We start from the raw sequence: 26,164 nt of genomic DNA on the forward strand, positions 1-26,164 counted from the left end.
GGCTTGCAAATAACTTCCGGTATCAAAAAATTTATTCATATGAATTGAAAGAATATTTGAATTTATTTGAATTTACTTAAAACATATTTATCATAAACCAATAAATTTATTTATAAAAAATTAACTCAAATAAAATGAAAAAGTTTCAACTTAAATTAATAAATGAGTAACTTTTATCTAATTTTTTACTAATGATATTAGATAGGTAAATAAAATGGGAATTGAAAGGACTTGAACCTTTGGCCTGAGGTTTTGGCTGCCTCCGCTCTACCAACTGAGCTACAATTCCTTACATTAAACAAGGACTTGCAAATAACTTCCTCGGTATCAAAAAAATTATTCATATGAATTGAAAGAATATTTGAATTCATATGAATTTATTTAAAAACACAAACAACATAAATCAATAATTTTATTTTTAATAAATTAACTCGAATAAAATAAAAATGTTTTAATTTAAAATAATAAATTTGATTTATAATAAAAATTAGATAAAATAAAAAGGGAATTGAAAGGATTTGAACCTTTGACCTAAAGATTTGGATTCTTTCGCTCTCCCAGCTGAGCTACAATTCCTTATATAAAAGTATGACTTGCCAAAAATTTCTGGTATAAAAAAAAATCATTTTTATAAATTGAAATATATAATTGTGTTAATATGAATTGATTTTAAATGTGCATATTGCATAAGCAATAAATTTTATTTTTTAAGAAGAAACTAAAATAAAATTTTGAAATTTGTATTTAAATTAATATATAAATTTTTTATAGAAATAAATTAATTTATATATAAATAAAATGGGAATTGAAATGGTTTGAACATTTCCTAAAGATTTTTATTTTTTCTCTCTTCCAAATAAGCTATAATTTCATATAATTTATGAACTTATTTAAATAATATCCCATATAAAAGACCCTAATAGTAAAATTAAGATTATTTCCTAATATTTTGTTTTTTTCTTTTTTTAAAACAGAGTATTTTGTTGCTAAAAGCAATCAAAAATTAGCAATACATACTTAAATTTATTTAATTAAATAGTTAAATTTAATTATATATATATTTATTGTCCATAAAGTCTTATTCTAAATAATGTTTTTTATTTTTGTTTACAACTAGTATTTCTTTTTTTTTTAATTAGTTAATATATTCGATTATTTATATTTAAACTGCAAAATAAATATTTGAGAGATTTGTTAACTCATTTTTTATTGTAAGGCGTTTATTTCTATTAAAGATAAATTTAACAGAAAGTTTAATATTTTGAAATTTAATTACAGAAAATAATTGAAAATCTAATATTTACTTTAATCAGCCCATCAAAAAATAAATTATAATTTGTAATTTTTTAATGATTTAATCAATTATTCATCAATAAAAAAATAAAATCTTTATGTAAAATACTCAAATTTTTTAGAAGCGAGATATTTAATGAAATAAAAACAAGCAAGAACTTATAAATTTCTATAATTTAATTCTTTAAGAATTTTATACTTAAACATATTTGTTAATGTTCCTAAAGTGGCTATGGAATAATAAGATAAAATAGACTTTATAGAAAGTAGTTGCTTTATAAGATAAAAATATAGAATCCATTTTTCAAATAATGTTTTAGAATTAAAAGATTAGATTAACTAGTTTTTAATTTAAAAATAATTCTCCTATTAACCCTTTTGTTATGAGTTGTAATTTATTTATATTCTCATTTCAAAAAATACTAATCAAAATAATCTTTTAATATTATATATTCATAGCTTTTTTAAAGGGTTTTAAATGATATATTTTATAAATCACATATATTTAGGTTCTCACTCCCAACTTTTGACCCATTATTGATAGGACTAAATAATTTAGGCTTCTAATAAATGGAGGTGGAAGGCAGGTGTTTTAAATAACAGGATTTATAGTATTACAAAAATATTAAAATACATATTTCATATATTTCAAGCACAGCTATTTAGAAAAATTTATTATAAAAGAAAACTGACTAATAAGTTTTGAATTTAATCAAGTTATTTAATAAATAATATTAAATATTTCATTTATTAACAATTTATTAAAATAATAAGACTCAATCTTTACTGTTCTTTAATTAACTTATTAGAAAATGTTAAAAATCTTATTTGTTAAATTAAAATTCTTAATGACTTTAAAAAAGTGAAGAAAAAAAAGTTGTCAATTACCTCTATTAATTAAATATAAAAATTTGGCAAAGCTTTGATTATCATTACAAAAATTAAATATTTAAATTATTTATTTGATGGAAAATACTAATAAATTAATATTTCCTATAAACAATTACGCAAAATACATTAAAAAAATCTAGTTAAATTTGTATTTATTTACATGTTATAAAAAAACAGAAGAAAGCATCTTTATAATTTATATTTCATTATATTAAAGTATACATACATGCGGAGGAGCATAAGTATTAATTTTTTGAGTTGAGTTGATTTTTATGATAAATAATTAATAGTGAGATAAAAAAGTATTATTAATTAAAACAACTTACATACATAAATAAATAACATAGAATTAAAAAGAAGTAATATTTATAAAATGAATATAATTTACAAGGAGTAAGCAAATTAATCTGTGTATCAAAGAATGAAGAAATTTTACTTAGAAGAGAGTTATCCGCTAATCAAGCTATTTGATAGACCTTATCTGATATCTATTTTTCTGATTATTTTCAAGCATCTTTAGTATTTTTTCCTTTAACTCAGTCCTAGTATCATGAGCCAAATAATTGATTTAGAAAATGATGCTTCATTTTTGCAGTACGGAGTTTACTTTTAAGGCAGATAAATTGTAGAAAGTGCTGTTATTTACACATTACTCATTATAAATTCTTATGTATTTTGTGCATTCTTAATATACTTTCTCAGATCAGTATTTTGGTAGATTAAGCCTAAAGAAGATTATCTTCTTTCTCTAATTTTCTAAGTCTACTTTTATTTAATCTACATGATATCTGCTATGTGTTCATTGCTACTTTTTAATACTAATCCAGCAGCAAGCTCAATCAATCTTATTCTTACGATGATTATAAGTAGGTTTTTGAGTTTAATTAGTAGTTTAATAAAAAATATTATGTATTTTATTACTTATTCTTGAAATAAATTAATTTTAAAGTAGAAATAAGAGATATATTTAATTTTACATAAAATTTATTATTGCAATTAAAGTTTTTTTTTAATATAGCTTATATTCAATCTGTACATGAGTATGATGATAGATTTGTGAGATACGACTATCTTTCAATGAGATCTTCTTGGTAGAGGAATATAAGCACAGTTTTTGAGTTAATATCTTTGTTTTGTTATGTTTACTTAGACGGGAATAAGCTATTGGCCTTTACAATTATCTTTTATTTAATACTTTTACTCTTAGAAATTTACTATGTTCCAATCTATAATTAGCAAGTTCAAGTCCTGAATTTTTTTGGTTTCATATTCAACATTATCTCAAATATAAATACCTATTTCATCTTGAATACATCATTTTGGAGGATTTACATCTTTGGGTTACTTATATTTATCCCACTTTGTTTTACTATAGCAAAAAACAGTATTAATATGAGAATACAATAGATTTGCCTAGAATAAGTGAGTAAAAACAGCATCAGGAGTAAATCATTAGAAAGTAAGCTCTAAAAACAATAGCAGAACTATTTTTCTTAAAGAGAATTGGATGAACTTGATATTTATCTTAGAAATATCTACTCTTTGTGTAAACTAAACTATGATGAGTATTTGTCATCATATTCCTCTTTATATTTGGAAAATATAATCTAAAATCACAAATAATACTGTAAAAACTATCCCTATTGTTTCTGCTCTGAGGTAAATATCAATTAATTAATTAGAGTTATATGAAAAATACAAACAAGAAAGCAAATTTTTTTTGTAGTTATAGTTATTCTATATATATTTTAATTAAAATTAGCTTTTTAATTACTTCCATAAAAAATACTTTTGCAATATTTAAAAAAAATAAATATTGTTAATGCTTTTTTTTAATTTAACAAAAACCATTAATTTTTGTAAAAAACTTTCTCTAATCCATAAAAATATCAATTATTTAATTAATTTACAGCTTGAAGTGTGATTTAAATTAATCTAAATGATCTTTATCGAATTATCTATTTTGTGTTACTGAAAATTAGATTAAAAAGTGATTGTTTAATTAATAATCTTTTTAAAATTATAATAAAACAGGAGATTAATAGTCAAGAATAGAGGGAATCAACGAATATCAGAAGTTTGTATCTTTATAATTATATAGAAATTATTTACTAGCAAACAGTTTAGGAAAACTCCAATAAGCAATTATGTAATTTAATTTTTAGTTATTTGATGTTTGTGATTGAAGTGTAGAAAAATGAAACAAAGGCTATTACTATTGCTTTAGATTATCTTCAAAATAAATAAAGTATGATGACCTATTTGTAATAGCAAAGGCTACTTTATGTGATCAATTACCTCAATCAAAAAGTTGAGTTTTTTAAAGCTCAATATCAAACCACAAATAAAAATAACGAAATGTAATTAGATTTCATAGAAAGTATTAACTACGACTTTGATATGTATAAGAGTTGTATTTTATTCCAGTAATGCTTGTTAATTAAAAAAGTTGCTCTTTAAAAAATGGGAATGAACAACATCAATTTGTTAGAGATAGAATCAACTTTTAGTCTTTTAAGAGACAAAAGAGAGGAACTCCAAAGTCTACTTATTCACCTTATAAATAGATATCACAAGAGCTACATTTTGTATTTTTTAATTGAGAGCTTCGAAAAATCTCTATAATCTGATGAGACACTCTCTAAGATATTAGACAAAGAGAAAAAGTAAATATATACTGCTATGAATTTAGTTTAAAATATAAAGAAACTAACCCTGTATTCAGAAGACAGCTGCGTAATTTTCATAACATTACTCACAAATATTGGAATAGTGAAAAAGGTTACAAAAAATATTTATGATGTTGTTCCTCTTTTAAAAAATAATGAAGTAATAGGCAAAAATATAAATTATATGATGAATTAAAAGATTAGCGCTGTGCATAATAATATTTTGCAGAATTTCATTTAAAGCCATAATGTTGATTTCTAAGTTAAAAATTATCCTCTTTTAATAGGAATAGACAATTAAGGCTGGGCAATTCCTTACAAAATGAAAGTGTAAACTTGCTTGATAGGAATAAGTGATTTTGGTGCTAGTTGCTGGGTTAAATAAATTAAAGACACAAATCTATATATGTAGTTGTCATACAACAATAATTTTGAAATTTTGACAATATCGCAAAGTATTTACCAATATTTACTAAAAGACGTGATTCCATAAAATCGCATTCAAAAAGTTAAAATTGGAAACCTCATGCCTACGCTAGAACATTTTATCAAAAAAAGTATTAAATTAATTAAGTTTTTTAATTATGGTTTACTCTTTTTAATTATTTTTTAGAAGAAATTTTTTGTAAACACAAACCAGATACCACAAATTTTGGCCAATATTTAATAAATCAAAATTTATACATTAATTAATTAACTAATTATAAATTTAAAAAACAGGATTCTCAACTTCATAGAATTATTATGAGTCTATTTTCTTGAAACCTAGTAAAGAAGAATTCTGCTATAGTGATAATAATTTCAAGAAAGAAAGCAATCTTATTGTAAATATTTTTGAAATGGAAATTTATAAAATTAGAGCTGATTACTACACAATACGACATAGCTGTATTGAAATTATTTAAGTTGTTATATCATGCTTAGAACCTATAGTAGAATTTCAATTTAAAGTAGAAGCAGCTAGATAATTATTGTATGATTTTGAATACTTTTAAGCTTATGATTACGAATTTATTGATAACTAAAAATTACTCCTACAAAACTATATAATCCAAACAAATATTAATAGAAGACATATGCATATTAATAATTTCTATGAAGGTTAATCAAACCAAAGAATTAATGAACTCACTTAGTCTAGTTTTGAAGAATCTTAAAATGAGTCAGGTAAATAACTAACAAATAGAGATGAAAATAATGAATAGCATCAATAAACTTAAATTCCCACATAGAACATTACAAAGCGAAGATAGTCTAAAATTGACTAAAATGAATAAATACATAATTAATTAGCTAATTAGAATTAAAAATTTTCATTAATGGATTTAGAAAAACCAGAAATTCTTAAGAAGTAAAAAACCAAGCAATCATTAAGAGAAATGACTTTAAATAGATTAAGTAATAAATTGGATACACATATTTTAAGTAGCATACAACTTTAAGAAAATGATAGCAATTATGATGCATTATCACCTCATAATATTAATAGCTAATTTTAAATTTTATACCCTACTGTCTTTTAATCAGGAAACGATTTGCTAAATTCTCCTTCTGCCTAATCAAACACTAATATAAAAGACCTGGCTTATTCTCCTCACACTAGAAATATGTTACAAATGTCTACTCATTAATCAAGATTAGATTCCTTTGATTCAAATCCAGTTTAAGACTTGGCCTCTTTTCATAAAAGAAATGGGTAAAGCACTATTTATCAATAGTAGATATCAAAATTGAGCTCCGAGCTTTCTACTAAAAGGATTTCTAATCGAACTTTAGATAAAAATTCTCAATTGGATAATCCATTATAAAGCAATAAAAATTTAATTGCTAAATAAAAAACTTCTTTCTTTTTCAATTAGCTTGTATAGAAACAGTAATCAGCATCTTCACAAGATTATTTTGATGAACACTCTCATAAACTTTCTAAAATAAATTTTAATAGAACTAATAGCAAAAAATCTTTTAGAAATGTAAATGAAGGCAGTGTAAACCTTTCAGCTAAAACAGGAGATTCTAAGAAAAAGTAATCAGAATAATAAATTTAATTAATTTATTATAAAAATTTTTTATTTTATTTTATTCATTTTTAATTATAAATCAATTAACACCAAAAAATTTTATAAAATTTTTATTAATATATTTTAAAATATGAAAATTTTTAAAAAATAATTTTTTTAACTATATTTAATAAAAAAAACTAATTAAAGTATTTATTTTAATAGCTTTTGTACTTATTTAAATCATTTTACTAATGTAATAAAATTTAATACCAAATAAAATTATATTTATTTATTAAGTAATTAATTTTTTAAAAAAGATAAAAACTAATTTTAGAACTGAGAAAACCAAATAAAATGACTTTGTTGAGATCAATATAATATTTTGGATTTATTACTTTGCTCGTTATGGTTATTGTAAACATAGTAAATTTTGATTAGCTGAATAAATATCTAAGTAACCAAAAAGATGATTATGAAAATTAAGATTGGGCTTGTAGAATGTAAGTTTTGTTGACTTAAATTTTAGGAACATAAGGAATAGTTAATATTGTAAGAAGAAATCCATAATACTTACAAGCATCAGAAAACAAAGTTTAACTGACAGCAGATATAAAATCTTAGTAGTAACATTAATTATAATTAATGTCAAATCTTCTGCTCGAGTATTAAGATAATAAAGTAATAAGCACTCTTAATAATATTATATAAGATGAGGTTTTTAATTTTACATTTGCTTTTAATGCTACACGAACAATTCAAACTTCTTATAAAATAGATTATAGCTTAAAAATAATGCTAGCTTATTTATATTATATTGTCTATAATTAAGGTCCTGTATAAGCTAACACTTTGTAGCTATAAATTAACTTAATTTAACTTAACAAATAATTGGATATTATTGATGATAAGATATAAAAATCTATTCATAACACATTTTAAAACATATAAGCTTCCATAACAAGCTAGTAAATTGCAGATATTATTGTTGCCTCATTTTTCTCCCTATTTTTTATACCAATTTATATCTATGTACAAAAAAAGAGATAGGACATCTTAGTACTTTTCTCTACTTTCGGGCCAGATAAAATTTAAATGATGATAGATACAGTCCTATAATGTGAGCTTGGAGTTGAGAAGCTAAGATAAATATTCAACCAAAATAACAGTGATTAACAATATAAAATACAAAACCAAAAAGATGCTAATTAAAACTTTATAAATATAAATGGTTTAAAATCTATTTCTATTGAGAAGAAGAAAAACATCAGCTCAACTACTAGACTTCCAATTTTTAAAATTTCTTTAATATTTTATGCAACTATATTTATTTTAGTCAATGTCATCTACTCGTTTGGCATAGGATTTGCTCTGATTCCATTTATCGATAACTAGCTAAATAATTTAGATTACACAAGTAAGTTCTTATTTTTTTAAATATATTTAAATTGTTAAGAATATGTTACAATAATAAATTTTTAAATTAAAATTTTCTTAAAAATTTATTTAAATAATTTTAGTTTGAATTTTTTCTTAAAATTCAACCTTGAAAATTTATTTTGCAAATTAATCTTAATAATGAAAAATTAAAGTATTTTTCTATTATTCTATGATTTTTAATTTAAAATAATTTAACTTTTTATGGTTACAATTTAAGAAAATAAACATAATATATTTAATTTTATTGATTTAAAAATTTTATTTTTATAATTAGATAGTGTTTACACAATACACTAGTTTATGTCAGAATTAATTGCATATCGAATGCAATTTATATAATCTAAGCAGTAAAACTAAACTGTAATATTTGACTTATATTATTCAAACAGTAATTCCTTAATATAAAATACAACCTAAAATTTAAATCAATTCTATAAGATCATAAATTAACAAAGTAGTATCTCTAGATATGAATACAACGCATTTAATAATTTGAATAAAAATTTAATGTAAAACAATGCATGTATGGAATCTTAGAATAACCTAGGTTATATTGATTCATAGGGATTTAATTTAACTTAATGTAATTCAACTTCAGGAGGTATATTTTAGTAAGGTATGATCTCTGCAATCAAATATTTTTCTGATGCAATAGTATCTTCTAATTCTTAGTTTTAATAACAAAACAAAACAATCTTTTAACAAAATGCTGCTTAGCACTTTAGTCAATATAGTCTATCACAATATTATTATTACCAAGCTTATTAATCATATATGGTCTAAATCATAAGAGAATTTGTAAAAAGTATTACTTTAGAGCATTATGATTTATATAAAATTCTTAACATTTCTCTTATGCTCTTTTAGATTTTAGCATTCATTATTTCCATAATATTTATATATATAAGATTTTATTAATAATCATACAAATCAATACTAGAAACAAAGCGCTTGCTGGATTTAATAGATATGTAATTTTTAAGAGAGAATTAGTATGTACTTTCTTATTTCAAATCACTTAAATGAAAGAGCTCTTTATATATAAAATAAATATTATGTTTACTCATTTATTGTTATCTATTTAATAACTTGCATGCTTCTTTTCTACTTTTTCAAAAAGGTTTAACTCTTAATATATTAAAAATAAAAATTTATATGTAAAATTATAATTTTGCTTTGATTTTAATTTGGTTTTTATTTGTTATTCTAGAAAAAAAAAAAAAACTTTGTTAGTAATAAAAATTAGTTCAGTAACAAAAGGATGAAAGAAATTTATTTATTAATAATTAAATATTTACTATTTAAGCTATTTTAATTTTTTATAATATTATTTTTACTACATTTATTTAAATAATTAAATTTTTTCGATATTAGCTATTTTAATTTTTAATATATTATTTTTGCTTATAAGCGCGGCATAAATACAACATAAATGCTTACAACGTCAAGTGCGCAAAATTTGTATTGAATTTTTTTGGGCAAAAATGTTGGTGATATCTAATTTATTTATAAAATATTCAGAAAATATGGTGAAAATTTATGAGGATTTATGGTATATTAATTAAAATTTAATTTTTTTATTAAATTAAGAAATTATGAAAGAAAATGATGATGGAGAAGAGTTTTTTGAGAGTCACAAAACACTAACCAACATTACAAGAAGATATTGAAAAGTCCTAAGAATATAACAACAAAGAATAATAATAATGATAAACAAATATATTAATTTAGAGATGTATTCATATTTGATAATTCAATATATACAAATATATGCGTGTGTATGTATGTATTTAAAACTTAAATTATTTTAACTTTCTTAAATTAAGGTGCTCTGTTCTCTATTTTAAGATGATTTTTTATTAAATTGCAAAATGAAGAAAAATAATTATTTTTTTTGTGCACCTTAACTTAGATAATGGACGATAATTAGGTCTTTAATAAAATTTTTTTATGTTTGCTGGATAGTTAATAAACAAGCAAAAATATTTTTGAATTTTAATAAATATATAAAATGGTTAAAGTATATTTGAAAATTTACTTACAAATTTATCTACTAAAAAAATTGAAGTGGGTGCTGGAATAAAAAGTAGGTTTTACAGCACAAAATTCTAATATAATTTTGCGCATTTTGTGCACGTCAAACTTGAATTCATTATTTTTGCTTTAGTTTTTAAATAAAATAATTAAATTCCACAAAAAGAAATAAATAATTTTTCAAAAAATGCTATGAAGTTAGTAAACTAATTTTCTCAAAAAATAGCAAAAAGATTTTTTGTCTTATTTTAACTTAAATTTAAATGCTAGCGATTTTAAAAGGAGTCATTTTTTAAAAATAATATTAAAAATGAACTTTTTTGAAAGAAAAATAAAACATTTTTGATATATTGACTTATTTAAAATAGTTATTACACTTACTAACTTTTTAGTGAATGTAATCTTTTTGCTTCTAAGGTTTCTTTACTTTCTAATTCACGAAAAATATATCCAAAAAAGAAATCCTAATGAATAGTTAATTATTGACCTGATAAATCTTAGAAATTTATTTATTTTTAAATTCAAGCAATTTGCAACATATATTGCTTACACATTCAAAGCTTGAAACAAAGAAAAAAAATAATCATACTTAATTTTCCTAAAAGTTAGAAATCTAAATAATTTTGTAATCATCAATCTAATTAAAGCAACAAAAAAAGAGTTAATCTTACTAAAAAATAATAAAAAAAAGGTCAAAAGAAAAATATATGAACACAAAAGATAAAAGCCAACACAAATTGACCTTTCATTAAAGGATTAAGGAATTTTACCTTGAAGAGAGTTATGCATTAGTTACAAAATTTAATAGATCATTTTTACTCAGCATCTTTCTAGTCATTTTTAAGCACTTCTAGTATTTTTTACTTCAAATTACACCTAGCATCGCTAGCAAGCTGCAAATTATTTCAGAGAACTCTGATTTTCTACAAGGCTCGAATTACTTTCAAAGCAATAAAACATTTGAAATAGCTTTTTTATACTTATTTCTATTCTTAAACTCTTTCATTTTTATTGGATTCTCATTTTATTTTATTCGCTCTATAATTTGGTAGCTCAAGCCAAAAGAAAATAATATTCTTTCTTTAGCTTTTTAAATATATTACTATGCTTTCTACTTGATTTCACTTCTTTGCTCAATTCTTCTATTAAATTAGTATCAAATAGCAAGTATAATTAACTTCGTACTAACAATAATCATAAGTAAATATCTTAATTTAAAATCAAAGAAACTGTTTCATACATTTTTCTTAAAAATTACATTCAATTTAACTTCAAATATTTTTATAATTTTTAAAGCTTTCATAAAAGTTTTTCATGAGTATGATGACCGCTTTGTAAGATAAGATTTTCTTTCAATTAGAAATTTATGGTAGAGAACTATTTGCTGTTCGCTTGAGTTAGTTTTACCTATCGCTTATGTCTATTCGAAAGACAACTAATTACTCATAACCATAATTATTTTTTATTTGATCATTTTATCATTAGAACTCTTTTATATCCCAATTTATAAATAAGAAGTGTAGGTGCTAAATATTTGTGGATTTGTATACAATTTATTAGCAACTATTAATGCTTATTTGATGCTTAATACTAATTTCTGGAGAATTTATTTTCTTAACCTTCTTATATTTATACCATTGAGCTTTTTATTTGCCAAAAATATGGTTAAAATGAGGATAAGGTAAATTTGCTAGGAATAATTATATAAAAATAATATTAAAATGGAGTTCAATGGTAATTAATCAAAATAATTGTAATAGCATAACATCTATTCTTAGCGAGATCTAGACTCACTTGATATTTATTTAAGATCTATCTATGAAATCTGTAAACTCAGTTATGATGATTACTTATCTTCTTATTCATCATTATATTTAGAATATATTATACAAAATCATTAAAAATATTGTTAATAATATCCATATTGCTTTTGCGCTGAGGTATTAAAACATTTAGTTTACTTTATTTATATAACTAGAAACTAAGATTTTCTTTTTTAGAAACTGAAAATTAATCAAAAATACATTCGCTATTTTTTTATCTAAAAATAATTAAATTTTATGTATTATTCCAAAATTGATAATTCTAGAGTTACTACTTACAATAATTAAATAAAATATTATTAATTAAATGCAAAATCTACTAACCTAATATTTTTATTTATAATAATTTTAATAAATATTAACAAAATTAATTAATTTACAAATAAGGATATCATTGACTAGGAGTAAAGAGAGTCAACAGAACTTAGAAGCAAATTTCTTTATCATTACATAGAATAAATTTATTGGCAAGCGATTTAGGTGAATTCTCATTAATCTTAAAGCAATTTACTTTTTAGCTATTTGATGTTTGTTATCGAGGTTCAAAAAAATGAAACCAAGGCTATTACAATCGCTTTAGATTATTTACAAAATAAAAAGAACGTGATGGGTATGCATTAATAATAGAGATTATTTTTTATTATTGGCTTTTTAAATTAGAAAGTTAAGATTTTTAACATCCAGTTTCAATTGCAAAATAAAAATAAAGAAATAAATCTAGATTTTATTGAAAGCATCAATTTTGATTCTAACATGTATAAGAGCTGTCTCCTTTTTTAATAGTGTTTTCTACTCAAAAAAATTGCTCTTTAGAGAATGGGAAAGAATATGATAGATTTAGAGTAAATTTATTAAATACTCAAGCTACTAAGATAAAAGAGAGAAGAATTGCAACTTATTCTTTCTCTGCTGATTGATTTGTACCATGATAGTTTTATCTTACAACAAATTATTGAAATTTATCATAAATCACTTTAATTTGATGACTATTTACAGGATAAACTAAATAAAGAAAAAAAATTTATGAATGCTACTTTAGCTTCTCATTTATTGCTATAAAAAAAGAAACTTTCTCTTTATTCAGAAGATAGTTGTGTAATATTTATCACACTATTGTAAAATATAGGAACAATTAAAAAAGTTACAAATAATGTTTTCGATGTAATACCAATTTATAAAGTAAACGAGTTAATAGGTAAGAATATTAATTATATGATGGCTTAACAAATTAGCTTGGTTCATGATGATATACTTAGAAACTTTATTAAATATCGCAATATGAACTTTAAAGTAAAAAATTATAGTCTTATAATTGGCATAGATAGCAATGGATGGGCGATACCATATGAAATGAAGATCTAAACATGCATGATTGAACTAAACGATTTTGGTGTTTCCTGCTGGATAAAACAAATAAAAGATAGCAATCAATACATATAAATGTCATATAGCAACAACTTTGAAGTATTTACCCTTTCTTAATCCTTTTTCAAATTATTTTTGCAAAATTGTGTTCCTAAAAGCAATCTTCATTAAGTAAAAATGGGTTCACTTATACCAACGCTAGAGTCTTTCCTAAAAAAAAGTAATTTACTATTTTTTAATATAATTTATTTATTTTGATTATAAATGATTTATTAATTTTGATATTATTTTTATTGAAATAAAATTTTAATTTTTAATTTTAGTTGTTTATTTAATTGAAATATTAGGAGATATTTAATAATTTAATGATGAAATTAAATGCTTTCTATAATATTTTTTTAGAATAATTAATTATTTCTCTCATCCCTAATTAGTTTATTTTTATAAAATTATTTAAACTTATAAAATTAATATTAATTTTTAAATATATTTCATTAATATAAATATTTTAGATTATTCTAACACAAATACTTTGTATGAGACATTAATATTTAAGCCAAAAAGTGAATAATTTTGTTACACAAATTCTAATTTTGTTAAAGATAACAATCTTGTAATCAATATTTTTGAATAACAGATGTTCAAAATAAAAGCTGACTTTTAAATTATCCGCCATAGTAGCATAGATTTTGTTTAAATGAAAATTTTATCTTTGGAACAATTAGAAGAATAAAGGGCAAAGTTTGAAGCTGTCAGCTAATTGCTTATGGATTTTTAGTCTTTTTAAATGTATGATACTGATTTTATTGATTGTCAAAGATTAGTTTTATAAAATTATTTGATTAAAATAAACAAAAATAATAAATTTTTGCAAATGAAGGACTGCTATCTAATTGAATCATAGAATGATTAAGAAGAATTATCCGAATCTGCTTCAGTAGAAAATAAGTAGTATTCAGTAAAAGACAATGATTAATATCAATAGATTAGCTTAGGTTATACATCTAACATTTAAGAAGAAAAAAGATAAATTTGTTATGAGCTTAATGAAATTCCTACTAAAGTACTATCCCATAAGTAATAAAAAAGTATTAAACTTGATGAAGACAAAACCTAAAGTTTTATTAACTAAAAATAAAAAACTAAATCCCCAACTAAAGATTTAGAAGTCAAGTAATTAAGCAGTAAATTCGATGGTAGTATCCTATTTTTATAAAATGAAAGCTACATTGATCTATGTTCTCCTTAGTCTAATAGTTAAATGTAAATGATATTTAATGCAGCTACTGGTAATGATTTGCTAAATTCACCTAAAAACGCAAATATTTCGAATATCAGCTAAATTTAATAATCTTACTAGCAATTCTTTAAGAATAAAAGATTATCAAGTAAAGATTCTATATTATATCCTGAAAGACTTAAGTCACAAAGTAAAAATGACTACTTTGACTCTAAATAGGCTACATTTATTGAATATAATTTATAGAAATCTACCTCTTCAATTAATTTAACAAAAACTGAAACAAAAAAGAATTCTAACAAAAATATGAGTAAATTAAAGACTAAAATATCTCAAAACAAGTTAAATTAAAGCAGCATTAAACTCTCAGATAAAAATACAGAACAAAAAAAGAAGTAATTATTTATTTATTTACTTACTTACTTACTTACTTTATAAAATAATTATTTTTTTATTGATAAAATAATTTTTTAGGAAATTTATTTCCTTTGTTTAATATTTTTTTATTATTTCACTTCACTGTTTTATTGATATAAAATTTAATTGAATTAATTTTATTAATGTTTTTTAATAAGGTAAAAACTGATTTAAGATATTAGAAATCCTAATAAAATGACAATATTAAGATTAATATAATATTTTGGGTTTCTCACATTATTATTGATGGTTATCTTAAATGTAGTTAGTTTTCTTTCTTTGAACACATATTTGCAGAATCAAAAAGATGACTATGAAAACTATGACTGGGCAAACAGAATGTAGGTTGTTCTCACTTAAATTTTAGGAACAGAAGCTATTTAAAATATAATTTCGATAAACCCTTTATATTTACAATCAAATGAAAACTCAAATGTTATGATTAAGGATATATTTGTTTAATAGTAAGAATAGTTGAATTTAACTTCTAGACTTCTTTTAACTTATCAAGATAATAAAGTTTAAAGCACTCTAAGTGATATCATTTAAAATAAAATATACAATCTAACCTTTGCTTATAACGTTACTCATTAAATTTAAGTTCCTCTAAATTTAGATTATGCTTTAAAAAACATATTTGCTTATCTATTTTATATTGTAAATAACTATCAGAGTACCTAAATCGCTCAAAAAGTTTACATCTTACAACTATAATAAAATATGATAAAATTAAATTAATAATTGGATAATGTAGATGATTTAATTTATGATGCAATTCATTAGACATTCTCTAATATCCAGAACAGTATAACGAGCTCACAAATTGCTGATTTAATTGTGGCTTCTTTCTTTTCAATCAGCTTTATTCCTATATATATGTATGTTTAAAAAAAGCGACAGGATGTTTTGATACTTTTTTCAACATTTGGTCCAGATAAAATACAAATAATGACAGATAATTTGATTGAATGTGAATTACAGATAGAAGTCCTGAAAAAACAACTAAATAATAATAATTCAGATTAAGAAAAAGATACACTTAACAAATAGCAAAAAAGTAAAGACAATGAAAATTAAAATTTTAAACTTCAATCTGATTTAATAGAAAAGAAAAAAAATATAAGCTCTACCACTAAACTTCCTATTTTTAAATACTCTTTAATACTTTATCTCTCACTTTTTATTCTAGTGAATATTGTATACCCTTTTGGCATTGGATTAGCATTGAATTCTTTTATAGAAACACAGTTGAATAACTTAGAGTACACAAGTAAAGTTTGATTGATTTTTTCCAAAAAAATTAAAATTATCTAGAATATTTATTAATTTTAAATCTATTTAAAAAATACATATTATTAATTTATTTTTTTTTATCAAAATATCAAATAGATGAAATATATAAAATACATCTTTACACAAGTAAGCTAAATGCATATAGAATGTAAACTATTTGGACAAAACTTTTAGGATAGAATACTGTTAACAAAATTTATTTGTCCGAAAACAACGCTTTGATTTAAAATAGTACCTAATAGCTGAATAACTTTTATAGTATTATTAATAAACAAAGTGATCTATCTAGATTTGACTACGATTCATTCAATAGTTTAAATACAAACTTAATGCAAGGTGATGCTTGCTTAGTGTCATCTAATAATATTGGGTATATCACATCTAAAGGATTTAATATAGAAGTGTGCAATAAAACTGATAATGGAATTTTTAATTAAGGATTGATAAATTCAGTCAAATATTTTTGTGAAGAGATTAGTTACACAAATCCTTTGTTTTAGGAATCAAATATAACTATCTATAAATAAAACTTATTAAAGCATTTCAAATAATTTAGTTTAACAAATTACTACTATTACTTAGTATACGAATCATACATAGTTGAAATAATTAGAGGTTTCGTCAAAGATTTAACACTAAATGAATACAACATGTATACAAAAATCAATATTTCATTGATAATAACATAAATCTTTGCTTTTATCATTTCGATTATTCTTATATAAACTGGGTTCTTTAATTAGTGCTATAATTCCATATATGATACAAAAAGATTGTTAGATTTAATTGAAATTTAATGTCTAAGAGAAAATCAATATTTTGTTTCTTACTTTAGGTCTCTTAAGTGATAATTTAAATGATATTTAATAATTTATTAATTATTCCTATTTATATTAAGAATATATAGGGGTGTTTTGTGATTCCTTTCCACCAATAGATAGATTAAAGTCCTAAATTTCTAATTCTGTTTAATTTTAATTTTCCAAAAACAATCCAAAAAAAATTTAAATTTATAATTTTAAAAGAATTACATTATTTAACATCTAAGACTATATAAATATTTTGTTTCTTACTTTAGATCTCTAAAATGAAAATAAATATTTTTATTGAGTATTATAAAAATAAAAATAGATTAAACTTGCTTAAAATAAATAAAATTATTATAGAATTAAGAATGATTATTAAGAGCATGAATAGTGCAAATGCATTATAACAAAAAACTAAAATTTTATATTTTTTATATTTTTACTGTATATCAATTGTAAAATTAGAATGAGTTGAATTGATTTAAAAAAAGATTTCACAATATAATTTTTAGCTTTGAATTTGAAGTAGCTATTTGCTTATTTTATTAAAAATAAAAATTAGAATATGTTAAATCCTACCTTGATTTTATTTTTATCTTAGAGTTTAGTTGAAATCCATTTAAATTATTTTAAATAATATTCTTGAACATTATTATTAAACATGGGTTAACTTATTTTTCATTTTAAATATGTTTTTTTTTTTAATTTAGAAAGAATTAAAAATAAATTTGTCTATATCAAAAATTAAGTTTTCAAGAATCTGTAAACAAATAATCAATCAACTTAATTTAATTTCAAGTTAGTATAAAATAAGAATTTTATAAATGTTTTTATAAAATACTGTAAAAAGGTAAAAATAAATATTAATAAATTGAAATTTAATTTAATGCTTATTTAAATACTACTTTTTCTTTCATTTTTTTTTTGAAAAGATTAAAAAGTAGTAGATCGCTTTTGAGTTTGTATTGTATCTGACTATGGTTACTTCCTCAATAATTTTTTTGTGTTCAAAAAATATTATTTTTAATTAAAAAAATGTAATCTAAATAGAAAGTTTATGTTTTTTTTTTAACTAATATAATAAATCAAAAATATATTTTCATTATAGAACTAAATTATAATTTAGATGGAAAACCATCCTCTATTAATTAAATTTCACTTCAATTTTTATAATAAGTAATCTTTAGAAAAAGCAACGAGGGAAATACTTAAAGAATCAAAATTCTAATTTATAATATTAATGAAATTGATAGAGATATATTTTTTATTAATATTTTTAAATCAATTATTTTAGTCTAACAAATAAAGTATTATTTAAAAATACAAGAATTTGAATAAATTAAAAAATCTATCAATCCATGAATCAATCAATATCTTACATATTTTTATATTGTAAAGAGTCGAATAATTTTAAGGATAAAGAATAATTCTTTTTTGAATTAGATTAACAATTAATTAATTAATTTCAGGCAAAAAATTTTTATGGATATTTGAGTTAATTAAATATATAAGAATTACTTACAATAATAAGATGGATTTAAAGTAAAAGAAATAAAATCAAAGTAAAATTGGAAAAGTAAAGAGATTTTACTTAGAAGAGAGTTATTTAATGATTAAAACGTTTGAAAGACCATTTATAGTCTGCGTTTTCCTTATAATTTTTAAGCATTTATAGTATTTTGCTATTTAAGTATCGCCAAATATCCTTAACAAAATTAAAGAAAATGAAAATGATGTTTAATTTTTGCAATACCAAGCATTCTTTTAAGATAATCAAACAATTTTAACAGTATTTATTTATACTTTTATAGCAATAAATTCTTATTTGTTAGGAGCTTTCTTGACTTTCTTTCTGAGATCTACTTTTTGGGATCTTAGATCTAAAGGAGACATTTTAACCTCTTTAGGCTTTTAAATATACTACTATCTTATATATATGCTTTCAGCTGTCTGTTCACTTTTACTACTCAAAAATAATCTTGTGAGTAGTATTCTTAACTTAATTCTCACTGTTATCATATGTAAGTTATTTGTTTTTCCATTTTAAGACAACTAAAATTACTCATAATATTAATTGTATCTAAAGTGTAGATAATTTAGTCTTTAATTTAAAATTCTATTCAAAAATAACTATTTTGTAAAACTAAGCATAAATCTTCTGTCTTCATGAGTATGACGACCGCTTTTTAATATCAGATTTCCTTTCTATGAGATCATCATGGCTAAAAAACATCTACTCGGTTTTAGAATTATGTTTACTGCTAGCATATACTTACATAGAAGGAAATACATTGCTTACTTTTACTATTGTATTTTACACTCTTTCGCTAATATTAGAAGTCTACTACCTTCCTATATACAACCTATAAATATAGACTTTCAATATATTTGGATATATATTCAATATAATTACTAATTTGAATGCCTACTTAACTTTAAATACGTCATATTCAAAAAATTACGTGTTTAGTTTAATAGTTTTTTCCCCTCTGTCTTATGTTATAGCTCAAAACATTTTAAAAAGGAGAATCCACAATATTATTTTAGATTAATTAAGTAGAAATACCACATAATTTAGTGAAGAAAATAGCTAAGTATAATAATTTTCTTCTTAAATATATTTAAATAAGATTGATATATTCTTAAGAGCAATGTATAATATGTGTAAGCTTAGTTACGATGATTATTTGTCTTCTTAATTCTCAATACATCTAGAATATATCATTCAAAATCATAAAATATTTTGTAAAAGGTATCCTTACTGCTTTTGCGCATAGGTAAAAAAAATATTCATAATTATTTAAATTATATTTAAATCCATCTTCAATATTTTAATAAATTTACTTTTCATATTCTCTACTTAAATATTTAAATTATTTTGTAAGATTAAAATATTTACTTTCGAATTAAAAATATCTATTTTTTAATCTTCATTTTGAGAATTTAGGATGTCAATTCAATAATTAAATCCTCAATTGATAATAAAAATAGAAATTAAAATAATTTTGTGAAATTAAATTGTATTTTAATAAACAGGAAGTATAAAATTAAGAATAAAGGGAATCAGCAACACTGAGGAGCTAATATTTAAACGATTATATAGAGAATTTTTACTAAAAAGCAATTTAAGGAAATTCTAAAATACCTAATATACTATTTAGCTATTTAATGTTTATCATTTAGGTTCAAAAAAATGAAATTAAGGCTTTTACTATAGCTCTTAACTACCTCTAAAACAATTAAGCTACTATTACGCTTTATTAGTAATAACGATTGCTATTTATTATTACCTATCTCAATAAAAAAGTTGATGAATTTAAGATTCAGGTTAAATTGGCTAACAAAAATTCAGAAATGAAATTGGATTTTATTGAAAGCATTAATTATGACTCACTTATGTATAAAAGTTTTAATTAATTTTAAGAATGTTTACAACTTAAGAAAGCGATGCTTTAAAATATGGGGATGAATATAGTTAATTTATAGTAACTTTATTCGATTCTAACTCATTTAAGATCAAAAAGGGAAGAACTTTAAAAAACTCTTTCTTATCTTCTTTTGCTGAATTATCAAAGCTACTTTTTACATTTTATGATAGAAAGCTATGAAAGAATTCTACAATATGATTAAAGTTTGTCACAATAGTTAAATAGATAGAAAAAATTCATTAACACACAGTTTAATTCTTCATTTCTAAAAAAAACTCTCACTTTGTATTCAGAGGATAGTTGCGTAATTTTTATAACATTAATTTAAAATATTGGAGTTGTTAAAAAAGTAACAAAGAACATTTATGATGTTATTCCTCTCCTAGATAATAGTGAAGTAATTGGAAAAAATATCAATTATATGATGGCTTAAAAAATTAGTTTAGTGCATAATGATATCTTGAAAACTTTTATAAAAAGTCACAATGCAGATTTTTAAGTGAAAAACTATCCCTTATTGATAGGGATTGATAATTAAAACTGGGCGATTCCATATTTAATGAAATTATAAACATGTACGCTTGGAACTGACGATTTTGGTGTTTCTTGTTGGGTCAAATAAATAAAAGATGCAAATTCGTACATGCAAATGACTTATAATGATAATTTTGAAATACTAAACATTTCAAAAAATATGTATCAACATTTATTTCATGGAGTGATTCAAAAAAATAGCATCTATAAAGTTAAGATGGGAGCTCTTATGCCTACATTAGAATCATTTATAAGAAAGAGTAAATTTACATTAAATGTTTTTTTTAACTTTGAAAATATTTACAATTTATTTTTTTAAAAAGAAAAAAATATTTTATTAACTTGCCTTTTTTAAAAATGGAAATATTTATCTAAAAAAATAAAAATTTGTGAATAAAAGAAAATTTAAATTAAAAACTTTGACTCCTGTTTAAAAATGAATTAAATTTTTTTATTTAGATTTGACAAATTCGAAATTTTATTTAATTATTTTTAAATTAATAAATAAATAAGAATGCTCAAATTCAAATTAATACTATGAGGGAATCTTTTTAAAACCTATAAATGAGAAATTTTGCTCTTCGGATGATAATTTTAAAAAATCAGAAAATCTGATTATCAAAATATTTGAAATGGATATTTTTAAGATAAAAGCTGAATACTTTCCTTTATTCCATAGCTGTATAGATTTTATTTAAGTAAAAGTGTCTTCATTAGAAAGATTATAGGAGTTATAATAGAAAATAGAAGCAGCTCATTAATTATTGTAGGAATTTTTAGATTTAGAAATGTACGATTTTGAGTATGTTGAGAATCAAAAATAAATACTATAAAGTTACTTAAACCAGAGAAATTTAAATTTTAGCTATAAAAATACAAATTAATAAAATTAATACTAGAATTTGTTAAAAAAGTTCTCATAAGAACTATAACCATTTTACAATTATGAATTTATAGATTTTACAAATAATGATCACTTGATTGAAAATTAATTTGATTTCTTAAAAATTGATGCCAATTAAAGTCAGAATAATTTAAAATTTCAAAATCAAAAAGCTAGCTAAAATAAAATAGGATTTAAAAAAGATGGAGACTTTTATAAAAGTACCATACATTTATAGGAATATGGAAATTATTTTGATTTACAATCACCTAATTCGAATATTATGATATCAGCATAAGGTTCAAATTTAGCAGGATATGATTTATTGAGTTCTCCTTAAGAATAAACTGAACTGCTTGGTAACCAATAAAACACATCAATTGCAAAACATTTAATTTCTATAAATTTAAATTCTAAATCAGATATTTATGAATCTAAACAGAATTTAGAAACCACTTTATTTCATAAAAATAAGCAATTAAATTAACAACATCAATAGCCACTTATTAGTTAAAATTTTTAATTTAATGCCAATGAAAAATAGTAAAAAGAAAAGTAGCTACCAAATGAAACTATTAATCATAATTATACAAAGAATTTTAATGATTAATAATTTTTTAAGTAGGTAGGTTTGAATTCAATTTCTTCAAATAGTGATCATGAAAATCATTCAAAAGACATTTCAAAATATAAAACTCACTAAAGCCATAGTAAAAAATCCTTCAAAAAAAATATGAATGAAGAGAGTGTGAACCTTTCAAATAAAACAGGTGACTCAAATAAAAGGTTTACTTATTTTTCATTATTTATTATTAAAAAAAATAAAATTAGCAAAATTATTCATTTTTATCCTCTTTAATTTTCATTTTTAAAAAATTAAAAAAAAAACATTAATAATTTTCTAATTTTTGAATTAATTAAAGATATTTCATGTGTTTTTAGACAAATATTTTAATAAATTAGACCATTAATTAAAAAGTTAATTATTTTTTTCAGATATTTAATATAATTATTAACTTTTAAGAGAAGCCAAGTTAGTTACAATCTTATCATTTAACGTTAAAAAAATTTTTTTTTAATATTAATTTTAAATCTTAGATATATAATTTTTTAAATTAGATAGTTAAATTTATTAATAAATATTTGGAAAATTAAATTAATTGAAAAAGAAATTTAAAATATAAAAAAAAAACATAAAATAAAGAACTTAACATAAACAAACAAACCTAAGAATTGTAAATCTTATTTATTCATTTTTTAGATTAAAAATAATAAGATTAATCTTATTAGGAATACTTTAGAGTTAGAAAGTTACTCTAAAAATATTAATTAATAAATAAATAATTAAAATATTATATTAAAAATGAAATTAAATTAGAAAATTTTATGATATTCTTTAATTTTTCTAACTATTCAAAAAAATAATTTATTTATTGAATAAATCTCAATTATCAAAACTTTTGTGTTAATTTATTATTTATTTAAATTATCTTTTAGGTAATAGCTTATTTAGGAACTAAGATAACCTAGTAAAATGACTATTTTAAGATTGCTTTAATATTTAGGTTTTATTACATTACTAGGAATGGTTGTTCTAAATGTTGTTAATTTCGTTTAGCTAAACACTTATTTATATAATCAAAAGGATGATTATGAAAATTATGACTGGGCTAATAGAATACAAGTTTTATTAACTCAAATACTAGAATCGTAAGCAATTTAGAATATCATAAATACACACCCTGAATATTTATAGCCTACAGAAGATTAGGATACTATGGTAGGTGATATCTTTGTGCAGTAAAAAGAATAGCTTAAATTGTTTTCTAATCTCCTCTTAACATACTAAGATAACTAGGTTTAAAGTACTTTAAGTGATATTATAAAAAATAAAATATATAACTTGATTCTGGCTTTCAATGTAACTCATTAAATTTAAATTCCGCTTCCGGTTGATTACAGTTTAAAAAACATTTTAGGAGATGTTTTTTATATTGTGTACAACTTGAATGCAGTAAATCAAGCTACTTTATAACTTTAAGTTAACATGATAACGTTAAACAATGAATTAGATAATGTAGATATTTAAATTCAGGATGCTATCCATTAGACTTTTGATAACATATAAAGCAGTATTACAACCTCATAAATTTCTGATTTTGTTGTTGCTGCATTTTTCTCCCTATGTTTGATTCCAATTTATATTTATGTTCAACATAAAAGGTAAGAAATACTAACTTTGTTCTCAACATTTGGACCTGACAAGATTGAATTAATGTTTGAAACTTTAGCATATACAGAAAACGGAATAGAAAAGTTAAAGTAAAAATTCAACTAAACAGAAAGTGATTAAAAAAGCAAAATAAAAACTAAAAAGTAAATAAATTAATACTCTTTAAATATGAATGATAAGCTTCAAAAAAGCTTAATTGAAAAGAAAAAAAATATTAGTAACACCACTAAGCTCCCTATTTTTAATTGCCTGATGCTTCTCTACAGTGTTATTTTCATTTTAGTTAACATTATATATTCCTTCGGAATGGGATTTGCATTATCTTCATTCATTTAGACCTAGCTAAACAACTTAGAATATACAAGTATGTCATTAAATTTTATATACTATAAATTTTTAATATTTAAGATAATCAGCCCCACTTAACATTTTATCAAAATTATCAGTTATTAAAAACTAAAGAAAATTTTTTTGTGTTAGAACTAGTTGAAATGATTGAAGAATTATAGTTTTTATTTCTTTATTGTTTATTAATTTAAATATTTTTAAAAATAGATGAAATATACAACATCCATTTATTTACCTCAAAGTTAAATTCTTATAGAATGGTAGGGATATAGACTAAGTTGTTAAAGTAAAATATTGTACATAATTTATACTTGTAGGAGAGCAATTACCTGATTTAGAATATTACTTAATAGCTTAATACTTTTTATTCTATCATAAATAAGCAAAATGAACTGTCTAGATAGGATTAAGATTCATTTAATAGTTTAAATAATAATTTGATGCAATCAAATGCCTGTTTAGAGTCTTCTTATTACACATAATATATTACTTCTGATGGGTTTGAAATAGATGAATGTTCAGAAACTGATGATGGCATATTTTTATAAGGAATGATCAGTGCGATAAAGTATTTTTGCGAAGAGATAAGCTATACAAACCCAATTTTTTAAGAGTAAGATATTACTATTTATAAATAAAATCTGGAAGAGCATTTCCAAGAATATACTCTATCAAAGTACTATTATTATTTAGTTTATGAGTCCTACATGGTATAACTAATTAGGGGTTTTATTAAAAACATGACGCTAAATTAGTATAGTTTATACACCAAAATAAATATTATTTTGATAGTACTTTAAATATTTGCTTTTGTCATTTCAGTTATATTTATTTATCTGAGATTTTTCAACTAATGCTTTCAATCTATTTTAGACACTAAAAAGTTATTAGATTTAATAGATATTTAATATCTAAGAGAAAATTAGTATGTTATTTCTTATTTTAAATCTCTAAAATGAATTGTACTGTTCTCAATATTTATTCTAGTATTTACTAAAGGAATTAAAGTTTTAAGCAGCTCGAGGGAATTATTCTTTGAATTAAATGTTTCAAAAATTTAATTAATAACTTAATATAAAAAACAAAATTAATTTAGCATTTTCTCTATTTTACATATCAAATACTTAATTTACATTTGTATTTTTTAATATACATATTTTGAGATATTTAATAACACTAAATAATTTATTTTTAAGTATTTTATTGAAAAAATAAATATGGAAATACTTCAGTTATAAAATATTTATTTTAATTATTGCAATCAGGAATTCTTTTCTTCAAATATAAAAATACTTTTTACTTTTATTGGATTTTAAATTTTTTGTATTTGATGAAAAGAATAGATAAATAAATCAAATCAAATATGCAAACCTATAGTTATTAAAAAAGATATACTGACCCATTATAATTTAAGAAAAACAATCAATGCCTAATTGCTGTTAAATAAATTATAATTTATTGGATTTATTT

General features: G+C 21.4%; 4 protein-coding genes across 4 annotated transcripts; 3 read left to right on the top strand and 1 right to left on the bottom strand. All coding sequences in view use genetic code 6, as the record gives it.

Moving 5' to 3' along the window:
• Positions 1-3,209: 3,209 nt before the first annotated feature.
• Positions 3,210-3,518, bottom strand: TTHERM_000648606 (hypothetical protein; the record flags this gene model as incomplete). Its single annotated transcript, XM_012797715.1, has 2 exons — positions 3,210-3,365; positions 3,480-3,518. The coding sequence occupies 2 exons, from the start codon at positions 3,516-3,518 to the stop codon at positions 3,210-3,212; spliced, it is 195 nt and encodes a 64-aa protein (XP_012653169.1).
• Positions 3,519-4,542: 1,024 nt separating this feature from the next.
• Positions 4,543-9,960, top strand: TTHERM_00648660 (transmembrane protein, putative; the record flags this gene model as incomplete). Its single annotated transcript, XM_001032262.2, has 7 exons — positions 4,543-5,410; positions 5,574-6,876; positions 7,171-7,476; positions 7,636-8,267; positions 8,565-8,650; positions 8,729-8,906; positions 9,881-9,960. 7 exons carry the CDS (start codon positions 4,543-4,545, stop codon positions 9,958-9,960), a joined length of 3,453 nt encoding a protein of 1,150 aa, XP_001032262.2.
• A 1,071-nt stretch (positions 9,961-11,031) lies between these two features.
• On the top strand, positions 11,032-17,310 carry TTHERM_00648670 (transmembrane protein, putative; the record flags this gene model as incomplete). The annotated part of the gene is made up of 6 exons (XM_001032263.3): positions 11,032-11,524; positions 11,621-12,264; positions 12,535-13,732; positions 14,025-15,147; positions 15,328-16,439; positions 16,559-17,310. 6 exons carry the CDS (start codon positions 11,032-11,034, stop codon positions 17,308-17,310), a joined length of 5,322 nt encoding a protein of 1,773 aa, XP_001032263.3.
• A 1,314-nt stretch (positions 17,311-18,624) lies between these two features.
• TTHERM_000648673 (ubiquitin family protein) lies at positions 18,625-25,864 on the top strand. Its single transcript, XM_012797716.1, has 6 exons — positions 18,625-19,289; positions 19,417-20,045; positions 20,305-21,490; positions 21,744-22,899; positions 23,611-24,710; positions 24,902-25,864. The coding sequence occupies exons 1-6, from the start codon at positions 18,800-18,802 to the stop codon at positions 25,651-25,653; spliced, it is 5,313 nt and encodes a 1,770-aa protein (XP_012653170.1). The 5' UTR covers positions 18,625-18,799; the 3' UTR covers positions 25,654-25,864.
• Positions 25,865-26,164: the final 300 nt, after the last annotated feature.

The sequence above is a fragment of the Tetrahymena thermophila genome (assembly GCF_000189635.1).
Source record: "Tetrahymena thermophila SB210 genomic scaffold scf_8254644, whole genome shotgun sequence".
Classification (NCBI taxonomy): Eukaryota; Ciliophora; class Oligohymenophorea; order Hymenostomatida; family Tetrahymenidae; genus Tetrahymena; species Tetrahymena thermophila.